Source organism: Sorex fumeus, unplaced genomic scaffold, assembly GCF_029834395.1.
Source record: "Sorex fumeus unplaced genomic scaffold, SorFum_2.1 ptg000072l, whole genome shotgun sequence".
Classification (NCBI taxonomy): Eukaryota; Metazoa; Chordata; class Mammalia; order Eulipotyphla; family Soricidae; genus Sorex; species Sorex fumeus.
Window position 1 is genome coordinate 58910584 of NW_026606129.1, and position 12445 is coordinate 58923028.

The 12445-nt window shown below is 52.0% G+C and overlaps 1 protein-coding gene across 3 annotated transcripts in view; it reads right to left on the minus strand.

Annotated features, from left to right (window-relative positions):
• Nucleotides 1–302: 302 nt before the first annotated feature.
• FAM107A (family with sequence similarity 107 member A) overlaps nucleotides 303–12445 on the minus strand; it is a 51490-nt gene continuing 39347 nt past the window's right edge. For all 3 annotated transcript variants that reach the window (XM_056129372.1, XM_056129373.1, XM_056129374.1), the window contains 3 exons: nucleotides 5276–5450; nucleotides 2922–3078; nucleotides 303–2511 (listed from right to left, as the gene is read on the minus strand). In XM_056129372.1, coding sequence (XP_055985347.1) covers nucleotides 2404–2511; nucleotides 2922–3078; nucleotides 5276–5450 — 440 coding nt within the window. In that variant the 3' untranslated portion in view covers nucleotides 303–2403. The remainder of the gene's footprint in view (nucleotides 2512–2921; nucleotides 3079–5275; nucleotides 5451–12445) is intronic.

Here is a 12445-nt window from a genome sequence, read left to right on the forward strand (position 1 = left end):
TGGAGAGATAGTAAAGCAGATAGGGCGCTTACTTTGCAAGCAGCTGTGCAGCTGACCTGGGTTCCACCCCTGGTAGTATCCCATAAGGTCCCCAGAAAACCACCAGGAAAATTCTTGAGTGTACTCAGAGTAGCCTCTGAGCATTGCCAGGTATGTTTCCCCCCACCCCCTCAGAGAACAAAAACAAAATGCAAAAAAAAAAAAAAAGGAACCTGGATTATCAGTATAGGCTACAAGCAGAGAACCACCGACCTATATTAGGAATGCTTTAGACTACAAGTAAAAAAAGACCATGCAACCTGTGACTTAAACAAAGAGGGTTTTATTTACAAGAATTCTGAAAGAAGACCGTTGCTGGCATTGGCTTAGTCAACGATGATAAGGCTCAACGTCTCGGAGAGTCTCTTGGCCTTTTTCTCCCGACAGCAAAATGGCTGCTATGGCTCGGGGCATCACATCACCAACCAAGGCAGGAAGCAGGCAGGGACGAGGAAGTGTTAGCCATGTCAGTATCGTTTATCAATAAAAGCTTAAGATGCCCCAGAGCCCCTGTAGACTTCCTTTAAATTTCACTGGCCGTGCCTGGATCCCTAAGCTGCAAAGGAGGTTGGGACAAGAATGTGCCTTTACAACCTGCCTAGTGGGAAGTGGCCGAGAGGAGTCAGGACTGACGCCGGGGAGTGCACCAGAGTGTCTGTATGGCATGAGGTGCAGTACCAGGCCACCTCTGCGGCCCCCAAGGGAAGCCCCAAGCAGTCCCTCTGAGGACACTCTCTACTTCAGGATCCTGCATCTTTTCCTTCATTCTCACCCCAGAGGAGGAGTCTGGGATGCTGCCACCACAGTCTCACAAAAACAGACATTTTTTGGGTCCTTCCAGCTCAACTCACACTTTTTTTTTTTTGCCACGCCTGGCAATGCTTAGCAGTTACTTCTGGCGGGGCTCAGGGTCGGCACTGTGCAAGGCCAGTGCCTTACCTGCCAGACTGTCTCTCTGGCTTCCCCAGTGACTTGCTCTCTCGTGCACACATGACACAGCATGGCGACATGGACACCCTCTGCGGGTATCAGGCATGTCCCGCCAAGCACGCAGAGAGGAAGGAGTATGAGCCTTCCATTCTGGGCATCACACATCTGGCTCCAAGAATCAAACCGCCACCTAGTAGGTGCTGGTAAGAGAGGGCCTTTCTCACCCTGCCCTGCCCACTGAAAGGAGGCATTTCCAGAGCCGAGGAAGGTGGAGGGGTTGTTCTTGGGGAAAGGAACCGGGTCTGGCTCATTCATTCTCTAAACCTTGCAGAGCCCAAGGCAGCCACAAATTTCAAACACGGAAATTGTTTGTCTTGCACGAAAGGGGTTTCTGATGTCCCAGGGGCTAGAACCAAGTGGCATGGGGAGTGACTCTGGCAGGAGATGGGGACTCAAAGGGATGGGGGTGGGATGGGGCAGTTTCAAACCTCTGCTCCTGTTTCTGGAGCTTGGTGCTCCCCTTGGTGTATCTGCTCTCCACAGGCTATTGGCTAGACTGTGTCATCACCGTGGTTAGAAAGCAGATTGGCAACGGCCCAAGGAACTCTGGCGCAAACCCCGCCACACCTGTCCCTGGGAGCAAGACGGTGGTCTGTGTGAGCGTGGGGGCCCTGGTGGGCGCATCATAGAGAGTCCCAGGGGCTGTGGAGTGCGGTGAGGACCTCCAGGGCAGGGCTGGGGGGTGGACAGAAACAGTGATGGCTTTCAGGAGAGTTCGAGCCTGCAGTCCTGGGGAGACAGAGAGAGCCTCAAACCAGCAGCCCCATGCTTGGACGAGCAGACATCAAGCCCCACCTCAGCCCCACTGAGTCTGAGACCTAAGTTCCCCCAGGTGCCCAGGCCGGGCCGGGAGGGCAGTGGAGAGGCTGCAGTGGGGGAGGGGGGACAGGCTGGTGAACTCTGGGCCTTCCCGGCCCAGGACAGTGGCACCTGCCCGGCCCCCCTGACCTCTCCCAACAGGCAGTCCAGGCTGCTATGTCCAGGGGCCCAAGCCTGGGCAGGGCACACCAGTGGCCGGACACTCTCCCAGGAAGCCATGGGGCTGCCAGAGATGTCACATGGGGAGCTAGCCAGATCAGAGACCCTCCAGCTCTGCAGGAAGGCTCGTGGGGCTCAGGACCCCCCCAGGGAGAGGAACCTGTTGACTGAGTGCTCTGTGCTGAGGTGGGAAGGGGAAGCGGTTGGGGGAGGGGGCGCTGGGGAGAAGTCTGGCCGCAGGCTCCGGGGAGGCAGATTTCTAGGAAGCAAAGCCAAGCGCCATCAACGTCACAGATGCCCCAGACCTTCGGTCCCGGGCTCTTGGGTACAGACAGGCTGGAGCAGGTGGCCTGGGTAGGGGGGCACAGTTGGTGGAGGGGGGTCCCCCGGCCAGGTCTACAGCACCCTCTCTTCACTGCCCAGGGCCGCGATTCTCCGTAGGTTCTCCCGGACCTTGATGAACTCAGGCGCGTGCTCCTCTTCCTTCTCCGGTGGCTTCTCCAACTGAGGGAGAGAGAAGCAGGTCAGGAAGTGTGGGGGCGGAAGGGGGTTCCTCTTCACAAAGGGGGGGGGCGGGGAACCTGGCAGCTATCTGTCTTGCCACCCGTGTGGCAGCTGGTGGGGGGAGCCAGAGCTTGAGCCCGGGCAGCCTCATGGAAGCCTCTCATGTCCCCTCTGGGTCCCCAGTGCTGACTTCGGGACAGCTGTGAATGAAATCGGGATCAGCTGCTGGCGAGAGAGGAACAGAGAGGGGAAGCCAGGGGCCCAAGGTCACACAGCGAGGTGAGTGGCCATGGGAGGACTCCTGAGCCAGTCCTCATCCTGCTCAGCCTCCTTCCTCTGGCCAGCTGTGGTCAGCAGGGACAGGACATGGCCTTGGAGGGGGCCAGGCTGGGACAGGGGGCTCCTCGCACCTGGTTCAGCCTCTGCTGCCGTTTCAGCAGCTCCTGCTCGAAGGGGCACTGCAGCCGCTTGGCCTCCAGCTCCTCCTTCTTCTTCTTGATGAGCTGGTTCCGCCGGCGGTGTTCTAGGACCCGCTGCAGCTCCGGTTTGCTGTCCACGCCGAGCCCCCTAGGGTGTGGGTGACCGTCAGTAGGACCCCCGGCCACCCCCAGCACCGTCTCAGGACAGTGAGACCCGTGGTGGGTCCTGGACACCCCCGGCACGCGGAACTGTCCCATTTCACAGAGCTGTGGAGGACTCGAACCCAGAGTCCTGTCTTAGGTCATTCATGGCTATTTTCTCAAAGTGAGTTTTTGCAGGCGAAGCTGATGGGTCAGACTCTTTTGAAAGGTTCTGAATAAATATTTCCACCTACCCCCATCCCCTCCCAGAAAGGCTTTTCCCATTTATACCCTGCCAGTAAATTGCTCTGGCAAAAGTTTCTATTTCTCTTCACCATCTCTAGCTAATCTTTTTACACTGGAGAATGCTGGCACGGAGGGAGCTCAGTGATTGTGTGTTACGTGATTTTCATTTCTCCTTTTGTGAACTATGCCCGTGGGTTGTTGTTTTTCCCTTCTGGGTTTTTTATAGCTAGAAATCTGTTGTTGAGATTGCAAATATTTCCCCCTGAACTATCCTTTAGGATTTTGTTGTTTTTGTTGTGATACTTCTGATATTTTAAAGGATTACTTTAAAAGGCAATCCGAAGGGCTGGAGCGATAGTACAGCGGGCAGGGCGTTTGCCGTGCACGCAGCTGACCCGGGTTCAATCCCCATCTGGTCCTCTGAGCACCGCCAGGAGTGATTCCTGAGTGCAATGCCTTGTGTAAGTGTAAGCCCTGTCCATCGCCGGGTGTGACCTCAAAAGCAAAAAACCGAAGGGAATCAGAGAAATGATTGATGATATATTCAAAGGAAAAAAACAAAAGCGAAGGCACGGAGGAAAATAACTGCCATTTGTCTACGGTGGTCCCCAGCGCGAGGATGAAAATCACGGCCCGCGCCAGTACCAGAACCTGCCAGCAGAGGGAGCTGTGTAGGCGCCGCCGCCAGCATCCCGGTCCTTGGGCGCGTGGAGGTATTTCCCAGACTGGAGCATCCCCAGACTCTTTTCCCGGATCTCTTTCTCCTACTCCAAGCCCCTTCTCCCAGCCCTGCCGCTGCAAGCCTGTCTGTGTCTCTCATTGCATTACGTCGCCTCCCTACTCCAATCATGCTTCCTCCCCAACGGTGATTCCCTGCCAGAGACCTCCCAAGGGTCCACAGTCACTCTACAGTAATGCTCCAGCCACGGCTGGGGGCTCCAGCTTACAGGGCTCACCCCCTCCCCTGGGAACATGCTCCCATTTGCCTGTTGATGCCCGCCCCCGAGGCTGGCTGACCTTGGAGACGAGGTATTGCCTCCTGCCTGAGGTCATTTTAGGTGCCTGTCCCAGGTGCATATGCCCGAAAGCCCTAATTACACTTCCAAGGGAAGAGAATCCGGGTCAAAATGGGTCAGGAAGACGGGCCAGTGGCTGGTCAATGGTGTGGGAGATGGAGGGTAGTTAAGATAGAGGAGGGTTCATTATGACAATCATGGTCACGGTCACGGTCCTCCCGTTGTTCATCAATTTGCTTGAGCGGGCCCAGTAACGTCTCCATCGTGAGACTTCTTGTTACTGTGTTTGGCATATCGAATACGCCATGGGGAGCTTGCCAGGCTCTGCCGTGCGGGCGAGATACTCTCAGTAGCTTGCTGTGCTCTCTGAGAAGGGTGGAGGGATTGAACTCGGGTTGGCCAGGTTGGCTGCATGCAAGGCAAATGCCCTACTAGTTGAAAATGATCACTCTGGACAAGAACTGAGTGTCGAAAGCAGATAAAGGGGTATAGATGACAGCCTTTCAGCATCTGGATTGCAAACTAAAATGAGAGGGGGAGAGAGAGAGAGAGAGAGAGAGAGAGAGAGAGAGAGAGAGAGAGAGAGAGAGAGAGAGAGAGAGGTCTGCCACAGAGGCAGGCTGGGGTGGTGGGTGGCTTGAAGGGATGGGAGGGAAACAGTGATTCAATAAAAAAAAAATTGAGGATCCAGGTCCACTTGGTGCTCACCCCCTCTGTAAAGGCGGAAGTAAGTCCCACTCCTAGTTGTTCCCCCAGTGACAGGCACGTAGTAGGTGTTCAGTCAACACTTCTGGCGAGCAGGTATGAGGTGGAGCAGGGCAAGGGACAGAGGCTCATGGGGTTTCTGCTGGTGACCAGCTCTCAGGATGAGCACCAGGGGGCGCCATCCAGCTCCCCGCGGCCCTGGGGAGCTGCTCCCTGTGCAGAGGCAAGAGAACTCACCTTCTGTGGTTCATGAGCAGCTCGCGGTGCAGCTCCTGGTGGCTCCGAGAGGCCTTCACAGGGTTCAGCAGCTTCTTGGGTTTGATGAGCTCTGGGTTCCAGTCTCTGTACTCGGGCCGCGCCATCAGGCCCCCGATGTCTGCTCGCTCCCTCTGGATCTCGGAGTACATGGCGGCTAGAGTGGGAGAGGGGGCTGGTCAGAGAGGGGTGACCAGCTCCCCCACAGTGTGCCGGTTGGGTGCCAGGACTTGGTGTAAGACGAACCCCAGCCACTTGCTCCTCGTAGCTCTGGGCTCATCTGTGAGCTGGAAACTGTGGGCGCTGCATGGGGGGAGGGATGTGGGCAGCGGGCAGGTGCTGCTGGGTCACTGAGTCAGGCCACACACATGCAGGGGTGTGGGGCCTGATGGAGAATGGCCAGTGTGCCTGCATACAAGTTGGATTTGCAATGAGACTGCATTTGAAAAAAAATATGTTAAAAGAGTTCTATGTAGGGGGCTGGAGTAGGGCGTTTGCCTTGCATGCGGTCGACCAGCATCCCATATGGGTCCTGAGCACCACCAGGAGTGATTCCTGAGTGCAGAGCCAGCAGTAACCCCTGTACATTGCCAGGTGTGACCCCAAAATAAATAAATCACTGTCACTGTCCTGTTGTTCATTGATTTGCTCGAGCGGGTCCAGTAATGTCTCCATTGTGATAATTGTTACTGTGTTTGGCATATCGAATACATCACGGGTAGCTTGCCAGGCTCTGCCGTGCAGGCGAGATACTCTCGGTAGCTTGCCGGGCTCTCCAAGAGAGGTGGAGGAATCGAACTCGGGTCGGCCATGTTGGCTGCTTGCAAGGCAAACATCCTACCTGCTGTGCTCCAGCCCAAAATAAACAAACAAATAAATAAATAAAAAGAGTTCTATGTATTTGTTAAAGATAATTCAGAAAAAGGGCTGGAGCTATAGCACAGTGGGTAGGGCGTTTGCCTGGCACACAACCAACAAGGCCGACCCGAGTTCGATTCCTCCGCCCCTCTCGGAGAGCCCGGCAAGCTACCGAGAGTATCTCGCCCGCACGGCAGAGCCTGGCAAGCTCCCCGTGACGTATTCGATATGCCAGACACAATAACAAGTCTCACAATGTTACTGGGCCCGCTCCAGCAAATCGATGAACAACGGGAGGACCGTGACCGTGAATTCAGAAAAAAGCAGGGATTAAAAAAAAAACTTGCCCCATATTGTCGACATTTCCTACCCATCGTTCCAAATTCCCTGGTGGAGGAGTCCATCTTTTCCCTTTCTCTGGGCCAAAGAGGAGAGTCTGGAACCTAGAACTGCTGAGAGTCTCACTACCACGTGATGATTGTTGTCTCTAAGGCAGAGGGAGCTCACGCTTCTGGTCAGCCAGAGTTGGGCCTGAGCACTTCTGAACTGCAAACTGGCTGCAAATTCATCAAATGTCTGGGGCAAGGGGAGAGGGAGGATGAGTGAGCGGGGATGGCGGGACTGGCAGAGTCTGCGCTGGCCTATAGTAGGCACTCAATAAATATTTATTGGTAGAAATATTTGTTGTAGAAGAGAGGAAATGGAGGCACAGAGATTTGATCTTCAACTTAGGCCTTTCCATCTGGCCCCTGAAGGGTCGTGTCTTCCCCCTCCTCGGCTTGGGAGCATCTCACTGCCTAGGGATGGACCCTCACTCCCCTCTCTGAGAAGAGAACGGGTGGGCTTTGTGGAGGAACGGGCATTCTCCAGACCAGACAGGGATGATGTCTTCTGCACAAACCTGAAGGTGGAGTCTGGAGAGAGAGCACAGCAGGTGCTTGCTTTGCATGTGGCTGTCTCGGGCTCAGTCCCTGGAACCCTAGATGGTACCTCAAGTCTCACCAGATGTGATCTCTGAGCACAGACCCAGGAGTAAGCCCTGAGCACCACTGGGTGTGGCCTCCAAATCAAACAAACACACACGTGGAAGTGGGCAACAGTTCCTTAGGATGGGAAAACACAGGAGGGGGTTGATGGATGTGGACTGTGAGGTGTCAGGGGCGTAGACCCGAACAGGGATGGCGTGGCAGACGTATGTTTGGCATTTCTGATATAGCTTATCACGGGCGCAGTTAGAATGAAGTGAGACCACGTTTGCAAAGGCGCTGTGTGAACTAGAGGAAAAAAAGTTTAAGTTATTACAGGATATTTTGGATGTGGGCAGATTATGCCAGAGCACAAGGCTCTATCTGCTAATTCTTCTTAAATTCATAGTCTCAAAACTCCTTTTTTTATTGCTGTTACGTTTGGGTCATACCTGGAAGTGCTCAGGGCTCACTCCTGGTTCTGTACTCAGGGATCATTCCTGGTGGGGGTTGGGGGAACTATATTGGGTGTCAGGGATGGAACCCAGGTCGGCCGTGTGCAAGGCAAGCACCCCACCTGCTGGACTATTGCTCCGGCCTCTCCAAACTGTTTTTAAAATTAGATTTCTAGTTTCCTTTCTTTTCATTCTCTCTCATTTGAGGGTCATTGTTCTCTTCTTATATGCTTCCTATTTGCTGTGGATTTTAATAAATAATTGTGACAGCTTTTGTTGTAACAAAACAAAGAGTTCTATAAACTCCTCTTTGTGGAAAAATTGGCTACTTTCTTTAGTGCTCAAGCAGTCTGGGAGCCAACACTGGAATACCTCTACTCAGCTTGGAGTTCTGGAGTTTCCTTCTATGAAATTTTGTGCTGTCTGTTGCCATTACTGAATCATACCAGTTCCTTACTGAATATTCATCACCTATATGCTTTCTTTTCTATGTCCTTAGATCATATCCTGAACAGGCTCGTAACACCTCACATTTAAGGAACTGCAGCTCTGTGGCTGTTTATCCTGCCCTTGGCCCACTTGGGTCCCACTTTTTTCCGGAGCCAGCCTCATAATTTTCCTCAGTCATTCTTATTTTCTTTCCCTTCTCCCCAGCAGTGCTCTCTCTGGTGCTTGGGGATCCCTCTCTGCAGGGCCCAGGGCGTCATATGGAGCTGGGCACAGCATGTATTCCAGCCCTTTGAGCTATTGCCCCAGCCCAAGAACTCATTGTATATTGCTGAAGTGATGAGGTAGGAATCAGAAAGCAATTGTTTAAAACGAGAATAAAGGAGCGACAGAGGTAATCTACACACCAGAGTCTGCTGTGTTCTCTGAATCCCCAAGTGGCTGAACAGAGGAGCAATTGGAACTAATGAGAGAATCAGTATTGTGGTCGGCTCCAAAATGAGTACATAAAACCAAGAATCTTGCATAACAGGAATGACGACGGAGAAAGCGGAGGACAAAGGAAGCATTCATGGCATTATGTCTGAGCTTCTCCACTTGGCCTGGGCGGACCAGGCAGGCGGAGAGAACTCAAGAAGCAAGCAAGTTTCCGCCCCCAAGGTCCTGACATCTTTCTAGGGAGCAAACACATACACAAACTAATAGAAATAAAAGGTTTCAAGGTGGAGGGTTCTGGCAGGCTGAGGGCAGAGGGTGGCAAAAAGAGCCTCCCTCAGCTAGATCCAGGGTGAACCTCAGGGCATGTGAGGGGGCCTTTAAGACTGGGTGGCGAAGGAGGAAGGAGGCACAGTGGGGCAGAGGGAGCCGCCAGGGTGACTCACGGTGTCTTGAATAACCTTGGTCTGTTCAGGGGGAAAAAAAGGCACAGTGTGCTGGAGGGGCGCCAGGTTGGGTGGAGAAAGGGGAGTGAGGGTAGAAGGGTGGGTTTAAGCTGGGGGAAGATCACGTTTCGTTCGATTTAAAAAAGGTCATTCTCGCCATTCTGTGGGAAACAAAAATAAGTCAGCAGGATTTTGGCGAAAACTTATGTGTGTGTGTATGTATATATATGTATATATACATACATACATGCATATACATATGTATGTCTTGGGTTTCTTTCCAACAGGCAAGGTCCCACGCTTTAATTCCAGTGGAAAGATAGCTGATTGGCTAGGCTATAGGCCCTCAGTCAACCAATGAACTGGCTGCCCGGCCCGGCTATCCCTGGAGGTGGACGGTCAGACAGGGTCCTCTTTGGGAGAAGGGCTCCTTGTGTCCAGCCTGTGCTGGCCGCTGCCAGTCACACACCCCAGTTCTGCATTTCCGCCAATCAGTGACCAGCTCTGACAGACACCAGGATTTTCATTATTATTCTTTAATAGAAATAATAATTTTTGATGAGGGGCTCATTCAGGCAGTGCTCAGAGACTATTTCCGTAGTGTCGTTCATCACTGTTGGCAGTGCCTGGGGGACTGTGGTGCCATGTATTGAGCCTGGGTCTCTGGAAGGCTCCAAGCCTGTGCACTAGCCGCTAATCCTCCTCCTTCTCCTTCTCCTCACAAGGGCTTCTCCTGGCTCTGCATTTGCTGTGGGGAGCGGGTCACACCTGGCAGGGCTGGGGGCCTCGTGAAGAGAGCCCAGGTCTTCATCAGGCTAAGTGTGAGCTCAGTCCAGAGAACAATCTTTTTTGGGGGGGTGGGGGGTCACACCCGGTGATGCACAGGGGTTACTCCTGGCTCATGCTCTCAGGAATTACTCCTGGCGGTGCTAGGGGGACCATATGGGATGCTGGGAATTGAACGTGGGTCGGCTGTGTGCAAGGCAAACACCGTACCCGCTGTACTCTCGCTCCAGCCCCCAGGGAGCCATCTTTTCAGCCCATACTATTCTTTGTCAAACTAGTGGTGAGCTGTGGCAGAAGCTGTTTCCCAGTGGCCAGCGGTGTGGTGAGCATGGCTGGAACCTGAGTGGGGCAGCAGATTCCTGGGTTCAGAGCTGGAAAATTGCAGCCCCTTAGTGCGTGGAACCCCAGCAAACAACACGAGGCTGGGAACATGGGCACTCCCCACGCCCCCCCAGTGCTTGGAGAGCTGTCCAGACAGGCTTCCTGCCCTTCAGTATGATTAAAAAGCAGAAGAGGGGCTGGAACAATAGCACAGCGGATAGGGCGTTTGCCTTGCACGTGGCTAACTTGAGTTCAATTCCCAGCATCCCATATGGTCCCCTGGGCACTACCAGGAGTGATTCCTGAGTGCAGAGCCAGTAGTAACTCCTGAGCATCACCATGTGTGACCCACTCCCCCCAAAAAGCAGAAGAGCCTTGGACTGAAAAGTTAGGAGAGGGGAAAAGGCTCTTGCCTTACAAACGGCTCACCCAGGTTTGAACCCCAGCCCACCAGGAATGATTCTGAGCACAGATCCAGGAGTCATCCCTAAACATTGCTGTTACACAGAGACTGGAAGACATCCAAAAGAATAAGAGCAACCAGTGTTGGCATGGATGCAGGGAGGAAGGGACTCTCCTTCACTGCTGGTGGGAATGCCGACTGGTCCAGCCTTTTTGGAAAACAATATGGACATTCCTCCAAAGACTAGAAGTTGAGATTCCATTTGACCCAGCAATACCACTTCTGATAATATACCCCAGTGGGCGGGGGGCGGGCCCAAAACACACAGCAGAAACACCATCTGTATTCCTATGTTCACTGCAGCACTATTCACCATAGCCAGAATCTGCAAACAACCTGAAGTCTGAGAACAGACAAATGGATAAACTGTGGCACATCTACACAATGGAATACTACACAGCTATTAGGAAAAATGAAGTCATGAAATTTGCGTATAAGTGGATGGACATGGAGTATATCATGCTGAGTGAAATGAGTCAGAAGGAGAGGGACAGATATAGAATGACTGCATTTATTTGTGGTATATAAAAAATATATAGTAGAAGACTAACATCCATGGCCAGGCAAAACAGGGACTAGGAGGACTGGTCAATTGTTAGAATCAACCACAGGTGTGTGGGGGGTAGAGGGAAGGTAAGATAGAGAAGAGATCAGTATGACAATAATAGCTAGGAATGATCACACAAGACCTGAGTGTTAAAAGTAGGTAAAGGGATATTCCTGATTTCAGTATCTGTGTTATAAACCACAATGCCCAAGAGGACACACAGAGAGAGAGGGGGGTGGGTTGGGGAGGGGATGGAGAGAGGGAGGGAGAGGGAAAGGGAGAGGGGAAGGGAGATGAAGAGGGAGAGGGAGACAGAGAGACAGAAGAAAAGTGCCTGCCATAGAGGAAGGCTGGGGTGGGGAGTGGGGGCTGATGGGAAGGAAACTGGGGATACTGATGTTGGGAAACATACAGTGGTGGAGGGATGGGTGTTGGAACATTGTATGCCTGAAACATAATTGTAGGATAACATTGGTTCGTCCTTTCTTCCTTGCTGCAGAGAGCTTAGGTTCATTGAATTACACCCATCACAGTGCTCCTGAGGCACTCCCATTCCTCTATGTCTATCTTTAACTTCTCCTCTGTGCTCTGCTTCCCCTATCTGTTAATCACCTATTATCCCCAAGTCAGACCCTGTGACGTGTAAGGTCAGATTCTTACAAGGACTCTGAATTTTGTATTTGTAAGTGAAATATTGTTTTATTCTTTCCTTCATGTCCTTTGCATAGTTTACTTTAGAGCAATGCTCTTTTTGTATAAACACAGGAATACAGTTAATGCTATGCATCTGTAACTTGGGACTTAATTGACTCTGAATAATATTTACTCCTGGGCATCTGTAATATTTACTCGACTTAAGCATCAGTTGCCCTTAGTTCCTAGCACCCCAAAAGGAGGCTCTAGAGGAAGGAATTAGATGGACCCAGGGCAAGCTGTAAGTTACCTTGGCATCAAAGTGGGACAGGCCAAGTACCATAAAATGTAGCAATAAGTTAAGAGCATGGTCATGGACAAATTCTGTCATGACCCAAAGAGAAACAACTGGATAAAGATTCTGCTGGGGTTAGGAAGGACTAATCTGGCCTGAGGACTGTAGTCTGAGATCTATAGCGAGATGTACCCAGGAGAAACACTCTATAAGCTTAATGTACCTCTTACTGTGTCCATACAAAATGACTAGAAAGATTATTAAGAAGTAAATTTAAGGTGACTGTTCAAATGGTTATGGACTAAGGAAAGGAGAAATACATCCTTAAATGAAATTCTTAAATTCTTAGCTGAAATTCTGAGCAGATCTCCTGGCAGGAAGAGATCTTTGTCTTAGAAGAGTTTCCCCGGAAGGAAGGGCTTTCATATGCTGATTGTGCTACTCCACCTTGGGGTAGTTGCTCCCCAAAATCTTGGAGGTTGGGCTCTTGACTAAGGCAGC